The sequence below is a fragment of the Rhinoderma darwinii genome, chromosome 3, assembly GCF_050947455.1.
Source record: "Rhinoderma darwinii isolate aRhiDar2 chromosome 3, aRhiDar2.hap1, whole genome shotgun sequence".
Classification (NCBI taxonomy): Eukaryota; Metazoa; Chordata; class Amphibia; order Anura; family Rhinodermatidae; genus Rhinoderma; species Rhinoderma darwinii.
The window spans coordinates 276,569,831-276,585,634 of record NC_134689.1 but is presented as its reverse complement, the minus strand read 5'-3'; the positions used below and the strand labels follow the sequence as shown (position 1 = coordinate 276,585,634).

The 15,804-nt window shown below is 40.4% G+C and overlaps 1 protein-coding gene across 2 annotated transcripts in view; it reads right to left on the bottom strand.

Annotated features, from left to right (window-relative positions):
• The window catches only part of ZNF280D (zinc finger protein 280D), a 180,401-nt gene that overhangs the window by 83,029 nt on the left and 81,568 nt on the right, over positions 1-15,804 (bottom strand). Inside the window, exons 6-9 of one of the 2 annotated variants that reach the window (XM_075857961.1) lie at positions 15,235-15,447; positions 13,892-14,095; positions 13,704-13,813; positions 4,973-5,202 (exon numbers count right to left, since the gene is read on the bottom strand). In XM_075857961.1, the coding sequence (XP_075714076.1) occupies positions 4,973-5,202; positions 13,704-13,813; positions 13,892-14,095; positions 15,235-15,447 (757 nt within the window). The remainder of the gene's footprint in view (positions 1-4,972; positions 5,203-13,703; positions 13,814-13,891; positions 14,096-15,234; positions 15,448-15,804) is intronic. The other variant, XM_075857962.1, reaches the window with a different exon arrangement.

Here is a 15,804-nt window from a genome sequence, read left to right as displayed (position 1 = left end):
ATTTTGTGTGCTGGGGGAAGGCGAGGAGCTGTCAATCAAAAGTAAGGAGGCGAAGTAAACTTGGAAAGACTTGAGGAATGAAGATATGACTCTTTCCAAACGAAGATTTGACTCTTTTCAAATGAAGATCCTACTCTTTTCTGCTCATTAGCATACGGTGTGGGAACACTAAAAAGCTAAATACTAAAGCTACAGAGCCGACTAAGAAGATAATTATAGGTTATATAGAAATGATTTTTCACCCACTACCACCAGGTATAGTCGGTTTAATAGGTGAAATGCTGGTGACAGGTTCCCTTTAATATGGAAAGACAGAAAGCGATTAGGATGGGTAACACCTCTAAAATTTGGACCGATTTACAGCCGATTATTGGAAGTCTCCGTGACGTGAACTGGACAGTTCTTACTGTAATGGATCTAGGACATACCTCTGTTCATGAACAATATGAGTTGATTTACTCTCAATATACGAGTACTCAACCTTCCTATGATTACGATTCATATGTAGGATGCAAGTTTTGTTGTATTCTACTTGTTTTTTTCATGTGTTATGCCTTAAGTACCTATCTCTTCAATTGCTTACTTTGTGAATGTCCCAATGTGCCATATATCACATGTAATGTCTTATTATTGGTACACTTGGCTGTTCATCTTTTGTATTGCTACAGTTTATAAATGTAATAAAAATTGTACGTTTTAAGAAACATTAAAAAAAGTTTCTTAGAATTTTTTTTGTGAAGAACAAAAAAAAAATCTGTTTTTTTAGCTTTACATAATGCTTTATAGTAGGAAACACTAAAAAAAATAAAAAATATACATAATTGGTATCGCCGTACCCGTAACGACCCGTACTATGGAAAAAGACTGTTATTTATCCCACCTGGTGGATGTCTTATAAAAAAAAAAAAAAAAACACCAAAAAAATAAATAAAACAAGGGCAGAATTGCTATTTTTTCGTCATCTCGCCTCCCAAAAAATGCAATCACAAGCAATAAAAAAATCCTGTGTACCCAAAAATGGCACCAATTGAAACGACAACTCGTCCAGTAAAAAACAAGCAATCATAAAGCTCCGTGGATGGTAAGACAGAAAAAAGCTAGCGACACAAAAAAAACTAAATATTCTAGAAAGTGTTTTTTATTGTGCAAAAGTACTAAAAAATTTAAAAAACTAAATAAATTATACATACATTTATATATATATATATATATATATATATATATATATATTATATATATATATATATATACACATACAGTGAAGGAAATAAGTATTTGATCCCTTGCTGATTTTGTAAGTTTGCCCACTGTCAAAGACATGAACAGTCTAGAATTTTTAGGATAGGTTAATTTTACCAGTGAGAGATAGATTATATTTAAAAAAAAACAGAAAATCACATTGTCAAAATTATATATATTTATTTGCATTTTGCACAGAGAAATAAGTATTTGATCCCTTTGGCAAACAAGACTTAATACTTGGTGGCAAAACCCTTGTTGGCAAGCACAGCAGTCAGACTTTTTTGTAGTTGATGATGAGGTTTGCACACATGTTAGATGGAATTTTGGCCCACTCCTCTTTGCAGATCATCTGTAAATCATTAAGATTTCGAGGCTGTCGCTTGGCAACTCGGATCTTCAGCTCCCTCCATAAGTTTTCGATGGGATTAAGGTCTGGAGACTGGCTAGGCCACTCCATGACCTTAATGTGCTTCTTTTTGAGCCACTCCTTTGTTGCCTTGGCTGTATGTTTTGGGTCATTGTCGTGCTGGAAGACCCAGCCACGAGCCATTTTTAATGTCCTGGTGGAGGGAAGGAGGTTGTCACTCAGGATTTGACGGTACATGGCTCCATCCATTCTCCCATTGATGCGGTGAAGTAGTCCTGTGCCCTTAGCAGAGAAACACCCCCAAAACATAATGTTTCCACCTCCATGCTTGACAGTGGGGACGGTGTTCTTTGGGTCATAGGCAGCATTTCTCTCCCTCCAAACACGGCGAGTTGAGTTAATGCCAAAGAGCTCAATTTTAGTCTCATCTGACCACAGCACCTTCTCCCAATCACTCTCAGAATCATCCAGATGTTCATTTGCAAACTTCAGACGGGCCTGTACATGTGCCTTCTTGAGCAGGGGGACCTTGCGGGCACTGCAGGATTTTAATCCATTACGGCATAATGTTGCCAATGGTTTTCTTGGGGACTGTGGTCCCAGCTGCCTTGAGATCATTAACAAGTTCCCCCCGTGTAGTTTTCGGCTGAGCTCTCACCTTCCTCAGGATCAAGGATACCCCACGAGGTGAGATTTTGCATGGAGCCCCAGATCGATGTCGATTGACAGTCATTTTGTATGTCTTCCATTTTCTTACTATTGCACCAACAGTTGTCTCCTTCTCACCCAGCGTCTTACTTATGGTTTTGTAGTCTATTCCAGCCTTGTTAAGGTCTATGATCTTGTCCCTGACATCCTTAGATAGCTCTTTGGTCTTGCCGATGTTGTAGAGGTTAGAGTCAGACTGATTAATTGAGTCTGTGGACAGGAGTCTTTTATACAGGTGACCATTTAAGACAGCTGTCTTTAATGCAGGCACCAAGTTGATTTGGAGCGTGTAACTGGTCTGGAGGAGGCTGAACTCTTAATGGTTGGTAGGGGATCAAATACTTATTTCTCTGTGCACAATGCAAATAAATATATATAATTTTGACAATGTGATTTTCTTTTTTTTTTTTAATATAATCTATCTCTCACTGGTAAAATTAACCTAGCCTAAAAATTCTAGACTGTTCATGTCTTTGACAGTGGGCAAACTTACAAAATCAGCAAGGGATCAAATACTTATTTCCTTCACTGTATATATATATATAAAAATATATATATATAAAAATTTGGTCTCACAGTAATCGTAACTTCGACTTGCTACAATTAAAATAGAAAAATGTGTTACTACATAAAATTCATACTTCTTTGCCCTAATTACATCAGTATTGTGTGCATGCATAACTTAATTGTTTAGAAACTAACATACTCACCAATGAATAGCTTGCACATTACTGTACCTTTGCATGCAAAACATCACGCAGACATATACACCAATGAAACACTGTTCACATATTGATGAACTGTGGCAGTGGCGGATCCTCATATGGGCGGTTTGGGCGGCCACCCGGGGCCCAAGACTCCCAGGGGGTCCATGGCCGCATCAACCGCACGTAACTTAAAAAAACGATGCAGGGTCGCTGCCGAACACATTCTTGTAGTCGTCAGCCCACCTCCTGATGAAGAGATGGGGCCTCGGGGGGGGGGGGGGTGCAGGGGAGGTCAATTACAGGAGAAAGCTAGGCCAGGGAACAGGGGGCAAGCGCCGCGACCCCAATATGTACAGAGGTTGCTGTATTTTGACAAGCAGAAGTGCTGCACGATGGGCACGTCTGCTAAAACCTGCCTTTCTGATGCTGCACGCACCTCCAGACGAGCAAGATGGCAGCCCCGATCCCTTCACATTCTGAAGAGAAACGCAGGGCAGTTAGGTAAGTGAGCTGTGGCAGGCATGTGTAAAACAGTGAGCGCCGCTCACTGCATTCATCCTCCTGCCCCCACTAATGCTAAAGGGATCGGCCAACGCTAGGGAGGTTCTGACATCTTACTTACTGCTGAGGGCTCTATGGGGGGGTGACTCCTTCCCCCCCAGAGCCATAAGACTCAGACGCTCAGACCCTCCCAGAGACCACTCAGTCAGACGCACTGACCCCACCTTGCAGTATAACCCCCGCCCATATAGCCCTCAGGAGTTATTTTACTGCAAGGGAAGGGGTGTTTGACTGCTTAAAGGGTAACTAAACTTTTTTTTTTTTTAAATACATGTCATACTGACATGTCAAAAGTTCTCATCGGTGGGGATCCGAGCACGTAGACCCCCACCAATCGCTAAAACAACGTGTCAGAAGCGCTTAGGTGAGTGCTGTGCCACTTTGTTTCTGATCGTCTTTCCTCTGATAGCCAAACAAGTGGTGTACGAGCTCAATAGAAAGCCTACGAGTCTGTACACCACTCCGAGGGAAGACGATCAGAAATGACGTGGAACAGTACTCAACTGAGCACTTCTGCCATTTTGTTTTTTAGTGATCGGTGGGGGTCTCAGTGCTCAAACCACCTTCGATCAAAACTTCTGACATATCACTATGACACGCGAAAAGTTTTTTAAAAGTTTAGTTACCCATTGGGGACTAAATTTATTGGTCTGAGTTAATATATGTGCCTGGGGTCTTAATTTGCTTAGGGGTTTGGTCTGGGTTTTAAAACAATTTAGCGTGTTTAGTGTCTAAATTTTTGTGTTGCTAGAGATGCAGAAAATGGCTGCAGAATCGAGGGGCAAAGATTTCTCATCAGGAAACTCTGCAGTCATCATGAAATGTCGCTATAATGGCCTGTGTCAGATGGAAAAGAGAAGAAAAGAGAACAACTCCCATCAGAGAAGACATCACTGGTGAGTCACTGGATTTATAGAGAATCTGACCCCTCTCCTAACATGTGTGTTACAGGAAATCCTTGAATTCTATAAAAAGTCTTTGTGTACCCACGACTAATAGGCAAATGGGTGTTACCATTCCCATTGTCAAGAGGATAGGTGCCTACACAGTATGATACGGTCAGCGATGGTTGGAGACTGTCAGTATGTAGGGACACAGTCCTTTGACAAGGGGAATAGTAACACTTATTTGTCAATGCTCACACAGAAAGGTGGTGTTTAATATAGACACGGCATGGCAGGGGGGTGATGGAGGGGGGCCCAAGCTTGGGGAACAGCCCAGGGCCTATGGTCTACTTAATCCGCTAATGAACAGTGGTATAGCCTCTCTTCCATGATTAGGCAGCTATAATAACTGTGGACCCTGAACTTTACCATTTGAATATAAAAGGGAGAAAATATCACTTAAGAAGTCAATGATGTTGTAGCATATGAAATGATTCACTTACTTTATATTGTTCTTGAGAACTTTGTGACAGCTGAAACACTTGAATGAGTTGTGAGTCTTCTCTTCTTGATGCATCAGCTGCAAATCTCCAGAATTACTTCCATAATAGAAGTCACTAACTAGCATGATCAACTTTCCTTTGTCATTATCCTCCACTGAGTTTTGAGGTTTGGAAGCATCTGGGATTGTTACTCCACGGAAAAAACTTAGCATTTTCTCTGGACAGCAATACTGTAATATAGAAAGGAATGGAAGATTTAAAGGACCAAAACATTTTCTGATGAAAAAAAATGTAAACTCAACCCAAAAAACATCTAGATAGATTAACCCCTACCGGCACGAGTCAGTAACTATACGTCGTCGCGTTACTGTCGGTGACATTGTGCACTGGGAACCGGGAGGTCAGCTGTCCTTTCCCGCTGATTTCGGCAATTAACCCCTTAAATGCGGCAATCGCTTTCTAGCACATCAGCAGACCCCGGTCTGAAATCGCGGGCTTTGCCGTTGGTTAGCATGCCAAACGGAGACCAAACAATGGAGACAAAACGGAGACCTGCCATGGATGGAAGCCTATCAGGACCAGCCTCCGCCTGGTCCTGATAGACTTCCTGTCAGAGTAACAGGAAGTCACTGTGTCGTTCTCAATTGCACACTGTCAGCGACAGTGTGCATCGGGAAGCGGGAGGTCAGCTGTCCCTGACAGCTGACACTCCAGTGTTGCCGATCAGCGGCTCATCGCCGCTGATTAAGGCATTTAGGGGGTTTGTAGCACATCGGCAGCCCGATGTGGGGGTTGCCATGGCAACCGGAGGCCAGACATGTATGGAAGCCTATGGCATGTATGGAAGCCTCATAGGCTTGCTGTCAGAGTGACTGTGACGTCACACTGACAGTTGGAATACATTACACTACCTAGGTAGTGTAATGTATTCTAGCAGAGATCAGTGCTGCAGGTAAAAAAACAGAAAGTGTAAAAAGTAAAAAAAAAAAGTAAAGAAAAGTTAATAAAAATGTTTTATAAAAGTGTAAAAATAATTTTTTTTCCCTATAAGTCTTTCAATATAGGAAAAAAATGAAAACGTTAAATAAAAGTACAGATATTTGGTATCACCAAGTTCGTAACGACCCAAACTATAAAACTATACTGTTATTTTTCCCGCATGGTGAACAGCGGTGAACCGCAAAAAAAATGAATGAAAAACTATGCCAGCATCGCTATTTTTTTGGTCACCACCCCTCCAAAGATATAGAATAAAAAGTGATCAAAAAGTTGCATGTACAACAAAATAGTACCAATAAAATCTTAACACCTGTCCTGCAATAAACAAGCCCTTACACAGCTGTTTTGACTGAAAAATAAAAAAATTATGGCTCTCAGAATGTGGCAAAAGAAAAAAGAAATAATTTTACAAAAATGTGATTTTATTGTGCAAACGCTGCAAAACATAAAAAAACCCTATATACGTCTATTATTGCCGTAATCGTATCGACTTGCAGAATAAATTAAAATGTAATTTATTGCCGTAAGAGATAAAGAATTAAAAATGTCAAAATTGCGTTTTTTTGGTCACCTTGGCTTTAAAAATTTTTTTATAAAAAGGGATCAAGAAGTTGTATGTACCATAAAATGGTACCAATACAAACCACTGCTCGTCCTGCCAAAAAAAGCCCCCAGACCACTCAATCGACCAAAAAATAAAAAAGTTATGCCTCTCAGAATGTGATGAAAACTATTTTTTTTTTAACATAGTCTTTTCTTTGTAAAAGTATTAAAATATAAAAAAATATATATAAATTTGGTATCACCGTAATCGTATTGAGACGCAGAATAAAATCAAGTTGTCGTTTTTACCGCATGGTGAAAGATGTAAAAACAAAACCCCAGAAACAATGGAAGAATAATTTTTTTCCAGTTTCCCAGTACATTATATAGTACTTTAAATCGTTTCAATAGAAACTACAACTCCTCCCGCAAAAAATAAGCCCTCACACCACTCTATTGACAAAAAAATAAAAAAAGTTATGGCTCCGAAAAGGCGGGGAGTGAAAAAACGAAAATGAAAAAGCAAAAAAGGATCAGTCCTGAAAGGGTTAATTACTTTCTAATAAAAAAAAACATTTATGACCACATGTGGGGTATTGCCGTACTCGGGAGAAATTGCTTTTCAAATGTTAGGGTGCTTTTTCCCTTTTATCCCTTGTGAAAATTAAAAAATTCTTTATTTTATTGGACAAAAATCTTGATATTAATTTTCACGGCCTTATTCCACTAAATTCTACAAAAAACCTGTGGGGTAAAAATGCTACCTATACCCCTAGAAAAATTCCTTGAGGGGTGTAGTTTCCAAAATGGGGTCACTTTTGGGGTGTTTCCACTATTTTGGTCCCTCCAGGGCATTGCAAACGTGACATGGCACCGAAAACCATTCCAGCAAAATCTGCACTCCAAAATCTAAAAGGCGCTCCTTCCCTTCTGAGCACTGCTGTGGGTCCAAACATCAGTTTATGACAACATATGGGGTATTGCCGTAGTCGGGAGAAATTGGTTTACAAACGTTGGGGTGCTTTTTCTCCTTTATTCCTTGTAAAAATGAAAAAATTCTATGTTTTAGCGGAAAAAAAAGATTTTCATCTTCACAGACTAAATCCACTAAATTCTGCAAAAAAAACTGTGGCGTCAAAACGCTAACTATACCCCTAGAAAAACGCCTTGAGGGTTGTAGTTTCCAAAATTGGGTCACTTTTCGGGGGTTTCGATTGTTTAGGCACTACAAGACCACTTCAAACCTGACATGGTGCCTAAAATATATTCCTAAAAAAAAGGAGTCCCCAAAATCCGCTAGGTGCTCCTTTGCTTCTGAGGTCTGTATTTCAGTCCATTAGCATACTAGGGCCACATGTGGGATATTTCTATTGGGCAATAAATATTGAGTTGCGTTTCTCTGGTAAAACCTTCTGTGTTACAGAAAAAAAATGTGTTACAAATTAACTTCAGCAACAACAATTTAATTTGTAAATTTCACCTCTACTCTGCTTTAATTCCTGTGAAACGCCTAAAGGGTTAAAATAATTTCTGAATGCTGTTTTGAATACTTTTAGTGGTGCAGTTTTCAAAATATGGTGATTTATGGGGACTTTCTAATATATAAGGCCATCAAAGCCACTTCACATTTGAACTGGTCCCTGAAAAAATAGCCTTTTGAAATTTTCTTGAAAATTTGAGAAATTGCTGCTAAAGTTCTAAGCCTTGTAACATCCTAGAAAAATAAAAGGACGTGAAAAAAATGATGCAAACATAAAGTAGACATATGGGAAATGTTAACTAGTAACTATTTTGTGTGGCATTACTATCTGTTTTGCAAGTAGATACATTTAAATTTAGAAAAATGGAAATTTGTGCAAATATTCTCTAAAATGTGAAGTTTTTCACAAATAAATATTGAATTTATCGACCAAATTTTTTCACTAACATAAAGTACAATATGTCACGAGAAAACAATCTCAGAATCGCCTGGATAGGTTAAAGCATTCCAAAGTTATTACCACATAAAGCGACACATGTCAGATTTGAAAAAATCATGTTTCAACAAGGCCAAAACAGGCTGCGCCCTAAAGGGGTTAAACAAATTGTATTTTATGCTTTACGGAGCTGAATTTAGGAGATGGATTTTTAATCAAATAAAAAGTTGCTTCAACGTTTGCAGTGGAGCAAACAGATAAAATAGTCAAATTCAGTACAATTGCGCGGTCATAAACTTGCCCACCCTCTAATGATAATGAGATGACTCTGCTTCAGTCTATACATTAAAGCTGACAAATGAGCTACAGAAATTAGTAAATGTCAGCCTGTTGTGTCAGCTCTATTGGCCAGTGTGAAAACGGGAATTTACATTTTTTAAATGGATAGTCATAGAAAACAAATTTGGATTTAAATAATATGTAATTTTCTGATGAGATCATCCCTGCCAAATAGCTGTTTGGCAAGCCATGTGGTGGAAGCAACAAAGCTATATTTTCTACTTTGTCTTAAAGGCAAAAGAAAGTTGCTAAATAAATTCTGTACAAATTAGCAGTATTTCTTCCCTAACCCAGTGCTGCGGATTTGCCAAGATTCTCAAGGAAGTACAGGTTGCAGCCCCCTCCTCTCCCCCAAAAAAAGGTTGTATGAATATTATATAATTCTTATAAATCCCCATAGTCTGCAGTGGATATAATAATGCGCATCCAATTTAACTTCTTTACATTTTGCGTTATGTTCCTTGATAAATTTCTGAGATGGGAATATCCCTTTAAGGTCAATTATTGTTACATTTTTGTAAGTTCCCGCGTAATTGTAATGATAATTGGCCAATGTAAATAAATACAAGCGATTGCAGATCACGTGTGGTAATTAGTCCACCGTGCATGGAGGCATTGGACAAACACCAGGTAACATAGAAATGTAAAGATGGGAAGTCCAGCATCAATGGTTTCTTTACTGGCAACATGAGACTGCTATAGTATCAAGACAGAGAAATCTATTGCTTATGTGTTAGTAACCTCCCAGGTATATTGTGGTAAGACAAACATTCAGTACAGGTGAGTATTTAACCCGTTGGTGACTAATACGCCTTTTCACGGTGGCCACTAATGAGCTCTATTCCGATGCATACGCCTTTTCACGGCGCTGCATGGGAATAAATAAACAAAGCAGGGAGCCGTTAAATTTCCCTGCTTCCAGCTACCTCCAGTAGCTGAGGGCTGGGAGCAGCCCTGCTCGGACGGGCGAGATCGATATCAGTATCGATCTTGCCAGTTTAACCCCTAAGATGCGGTACTCAATAGCGAGCGCCGCATCTGAGTGGTTTTGGAGAGAGGGAGGGAGCTCCCTCTCTCACCCCACCGGCATCCTGCAATAAGATCGCAGAATATCGGTGGTTTCTATGGCAGCCGGGGGGCCTAATAAAGGCCCCCAGGTCTGCCGCTAGTTATGCCTGCCAGAGGCATGGCCTAGCAGATGCCTGTCTGTTTTACACGGACAGGCACTAATACATTGCAATACAAAAGTATTGCAGTGTATTAGGATCGCATAGTGAAGTCTAGTAAAAAAGTGAAAAAAAAGTTTAAGAAAGGTAATTTAAAAAAAAAAGTGAATTTTTAAAAAAAACAAAACAAAACACTTTTTCCCCTTACAAAATACTTTATTATTAACCCCTTATTGACCATCAATACGGTGTCCCGTGAAGGCTGGAGCCTGGGATCGGCTGTCTAATGACAGCCGGGCTCCTGCTCCAACGACCGTGACCGCAGCATTTAAATAGTTTACAGAGGGAGGGAGCTGTCACCCATCGGCGCCCTGCAAATGCAATCGCCAGAGGCACGTCCTAATAGATTGCCTGTCAGATTTACACTGACAGGCAATAATGCTCTGATATACTAAGCATACCAAAGCATTATAGTAGTGATCTAAAGATCGCATAGTAAAGTCCCCTAGTGGGACTAAAAAAAATAAGTAATAGGAAATAAAAATTATTAATAAAAATGACAGTAAAAAACTAAATAAAACCATTTTTCCTATAAAAAGTGGTTTTATTTAGTAAAAGTGTAAAAAAGAAATAAAAGTACACATATATGGTATCGCCACGAACGTAATGACTCAAACAATAAAGTTAATATGTAATTTAAACCGCAAGGTGAACACCGTAAAAAAAAAGCAAAAAACAATAGTGAAATGGCAATTTTTTTCCATTGCCCCCCAAAAAAGTCATAATAAAAGTTAATCAATAAGTCCCATGTACCCCAAAATAGTACCAATCAAAACTACGTCTCATCCCGCAAAAAACAAGCCCAAAAAATCACTACATTGACGGAAAAATAAAAAAACTACGGCTCTTGGAAAGCGACAATGCAAAAACAAATAATTTTAGTTCAAAAGTGTTTTTATTGTGCAAAAGTCGTAAAACATAAAAAAAACTATACATATGTAGTACCTTAGTAATCGTACCGACCCATAGACTAAGGGTAATGTGGTATTTACACCGCACAGTGAACGGCATCAATTTAAAATGCATAGGATAATAGTGAGATTTCAGGGTTTTTTCTATTCCCCCCCAAAAAAGTTAATAAAAGTTAATCAAAAAATGATATGTACCCCAAAATGGTGCCATTAAAAAGTACAACTAATCTCGCAAAAAACAAGTCCTCATACAGCTATGTCGACGGAAAAATTAAAAGGTTAGAGCACTTTAAATGCGACTATATAAAAACGAAAAAAAAAATAGATTGGTCATTAGGGCCTAAAATAGGCTGGTCACTAAGGGCTTAAGCGGTTATCCACTCAGGATGGCAGGCTTAGGAGTGGGAGAGCCTATCACAGCCTGGCCAGACGGAGCTAGCTCCCACCCACTGTCTATTTATAGCTGCCTTTCCTGTTCCTCCTTTGCCTGTGATTCTTCTATGCTTGTTTCCTGGCTTGCTGCTGCTGCTTGTACTACTCATCCTCTGCTTGTTATTGACCTTGGCTTTCTGACCACTCTCCTGCTCAGCGTTTTTGTACCTCGTTCTCTCCTGGTTTGACTCGGCTCGTTCACTACTCTTGTTGCTCACGGTGTCTCCGTGGGCAGCTGCCCCGTTTCCCTAGCTTCTGTGTACCCTTGTCTGTTTATCTGTCTTGCACTTACTGAGCGTAGGGACCGTCGCCAGTTGTACCCCGTCGCATAGGACGGGTCGTTGCAAGTAGGCTGGGACTGAGTGGCGGGTAGATTAGGGCTCACCTGTCTGTCTCTCTACCCTGTCATTACACCACAGATGTCCATAAAAAAGCACCCAGAGGATAAATGAATGGACAGTCATGTGACCAACATCATGTGACCACTGGCATTCAGGTAACACGGTCAAGGTATCTAACAGGTAAATAGTGTATTATTGAGAAGCAGAAGTTATAAAGTATTTCTACCTCCAGCAACATCATCATCATGACTGTCAGTGTCTGTGAGGAGCAGCTCTTAGGCCCTATTCACACGACAGGGATTCTCGGCCGGTCACACGGCCGCAGTAGGAACAATAGACCCCAAATGGGGCTATTCACACGGCCGATTTATTTACAGCCCGGTTTACAAATAATGGGACATGCCCTATTTTGGGCCGTTCTCCCGGCCGCACTGCTCCCAAAGAAGTCTATGGGGCCGTGTAAAGCACGGCTGTCACTCGGATGTGATCGAAGTGCGAAGTGCATGTGAGGAGGAGAAGGGTATTTTGTTGCTCCCTGTAGGAGCTGAATCCCTAATCCCCGGCCACAGGGACTTCTCCTGGAGCGGAATCACCGGCCACAGCTTCAGTAGTCGGGTACCGCTCCAGGAGAAGTCCCTGACGTCACTGTCCATTTATGGACAGTTAAGACAAGGACTTCTGGAGAGGAATCTCCGGCCACAGCTTCGGCCGAAGTTATGGCCAGGGATTAGGGATTCAGCTCCTACAGGCAGCAACAAAATACCATCCTCCTCCTCACATGCACTTCGTACTGTGAGGAGAAGAGAGCGAGTGAGCGGCAGAATGCACGGCCGTCACTCGGAGCAGATCGGAGTGACAGCCGTGCTTTACAGGGCCCCATAGACTTCTATGGGAGCCGTGTAGCTGGGAGAACGGCCCAAACTAGGGCATGCTCTAATTTTTGACGGCCTGGTTTACCGGGACGTCAAAAACGTCGGTTATGTGAATAGCCCCATTTGGGGTCTATTGTTTCTACTGCGGCCGTGTAACGGCCGTCACGCGGCCGAGAATCCGTTGTGTTAATAGGGCCTTACATTCTTCTCACTGTCTCCTCTGTGTGTTGCGTGTTTTTTATTTTTTTATTTAACTTCATTAACAACATCCCCTAGAGACAGGCAGTTATTTTATAAATCATCTAGAGACAGTGAATACAGGCACAGTGAATCAATTGTTTATCATTATTCCACCATTGGTCCTGTTCACATAGCCCATGATGCGAGTGTGCGTGTGTTTGTGGTGGGTTGCATGACTAAAGGCCCTATTACACCGGCCATGTTTGGCCGGTGCAGAGAGCGCTGATCAGCGAGACAGCTCGTTGATCGCCGCTCCTTTGCTCCTGTCACAAGCAGCTATGTAGCTCATCCCCATACATTATTATCATATCGGCAGCGCGTCTCCCTGTTTACACACGGAGATATGCTGCCGACAACGATAATATTTCTGTGAACGCTTGTCTGCACGATAATTGCCCAGTGTAAAACCCCCTTAACTCCATGTCTAGTCATTTTCAGTTAGCCTGTGAATGCATTACACAAGACTAATCTATGGTCTATACCATTCCACTATGACATGGGCCTCATGCAATGTAAGAAATGTATGTGAGCAGAATTTCTAATACATGTAGATTAGAAAACTGTATGATTTCCTATTCTACAAATGAGTAAAAAAAATGAAAGAAAACTGGACAACCCCTTAAAGAGAAGGTTCACTGTTAAACGCCCTCTTAATGTTACTGAGATATCAGAATGTGCTATAGCAGGGGGTCTGTACCCCCCAAGATTTCCGAGTCCGAGAACGAAGGGGCACATAGAGTACAAAGCCCCACTGATCTCATCTACTGATATATCTCAGTGACATGTCAGATGTTTAAAGTAGTAAAGTATTTTAAAAGCTCTGACTAAATAAGCCATAATTTCAAATTTTTTCATCATTTCATCATTTTCTGATTTCATTGCTTGCATTCATGAGTCAGCAAGCATTATTACCGTCATGTGTTTCTTCATAGGTTCCAAAAGGTTGAAATGTATGTTGCACTTTGGACATGCCCGAGGGAATGGTGTTCCATTTTTTGTTGGAGTTGTAACTGCATTAGTACCTAGATATGGTAAAGATAAGAAGACTATTAACTTCTAATTCTCTAAACAACAAATTACTGAAGAACATATTAAAATACCTTTAGTAGGAGCATTTTGAGTTAGAGTAGTTTGTTGTTGTCTAACATGTAAAGACATTGGATTTGATGCTGTATTAGATGCTGCAGCTGGCCTGTTATCTGCTATATTCTCATTGGTTTTGGGCCTTTTCGGAGAGACACTAGTCAAGTCAACAGGAGCAGGTCGTTTTTCCATCAATACATTTTCATTTCGTCCAATGTTTACTTCAAAGATAAAAACGTACAACTTTTTTTTTAGTTTTTCACTATTAATAAAATTCCTCATTCTTCCATATATCATTCAAAGCCATATAGCAAATTAAAGCGTAACTATCGTAATATTTTTTTTTATAAATCAGTAGTACATAAGACTATGTGAAACAGTGTAGTCTATGTTATGCTATATACTGTGTAGCATTATCCTCAGCTTCCAGGAGCCTGTAGTTCACCTTTCCATCCCATGGGCTCTCTATGGAGGTTTCTGGACATTTAGTCTCTAAAAAAATCTCTCTAGTGTTATTACTACTAGGCAGCGAACATAGGAAAGGAGGGGGATGTAGCTGCAGTATGTCCACCTCAGTGTATGTTTGAGACTCATGCTGTGAGATGGGATGGAGAGCAGCAAAAAAATAAATCGGATTAACTCAGAGCACATAGCACAGCTATTGTAAGCACATGGAAGACCACGAACATTCAGCAAGCATGGAGAAAGAAAATGTACATAAGGGGGTATTCCCACAATTCTAAGTGTAGTGGACTACAACACAGCCAGATTCTCTTGACTGGGGCTGAATTGCAGTTCCCTGCACAGCAGGTGGCCATGGGTTCCGATGTGCAGGGATTAAGCTGATGGGATCTGGTTCCTTCATTCTCGTCATGAGCGAGTGTCCAAGACGTCAGATCCCAACCGATCATAATGTTATGGCATATCCTAGAGTAATGCCATAACATTATTAGATAGGAATACTCTTTAAGGCTTCATGCATTCTCAGCGGCATACAGAGTCCCTACAATTCCATATTACGGAGCCGTAGGCACTCCGTGTATCACCATATCCTCCTCTAAAAGTAATGTTTTTGAAATACAGCACCCAGTGTAACATGCCTGCATGAGACCTTAAAAAAACAGCAGCAGGAAGAAAAAATACCCAAAATGTGCAGCTTGTATACAGAGTGAATACACTACATCTAATACACATCTACAGCTTTTTAAGGAGTAATTGTGATTTTTTTTTTTTATATATAAACAACAGGTACGCTTTACAAGACCAATTTTTATCCGTCATTAAACATTATGTGTAAGTCCATACTGCTGTTCCAGTTATGAAACATCAGAGTTTTCAAGTTTTAAATCCATTCTTATACCTGCTGCATTTTGCATAAATATAGCTTGTTGGGTTTTCTGGGAATGAAAGAAGGGCTGCTGAAGTCCTGGTACTAGGTTGTTGATATTTTGCGTCATCGATGGGACTGGAGGAGTAGGTCTATGAATAAAAGTGGGAGCTGTCCTTGCTGGAGCTGAAACGGGGCGGAATTGGGGTAATGGTTGCAGTGGTCGGACTAATGGAGTCGAACTTCCTGTAACAAATATAATAAACTAGGTTCACAACAAACCACTTAGGTAGACAGTCATAAGGAATGTTTAAAATAAACATTAATGCAAACCACTAAAAGGCTCACGCATTTTTATAAAAATGGGAAAACATTTAAAGTGTAGCTAAACGTTTGACAAACTTTGGATTGGTGGAGGTCCAAACACTGAGACCCCCACCAATCGCTAGAATGAAGCAGCTGAAGTGTTCGTGTGAGCGCTCAGCTGCTTCGGGTCTGTTCAGCTTTTTCCGGAAAGCCGATGTATCGGAGTACGGGCTCATAGACTTTCTATTGAGTCCGTACACCGATACATTTATTTCCGGAAAAAGCCGAACAGACACG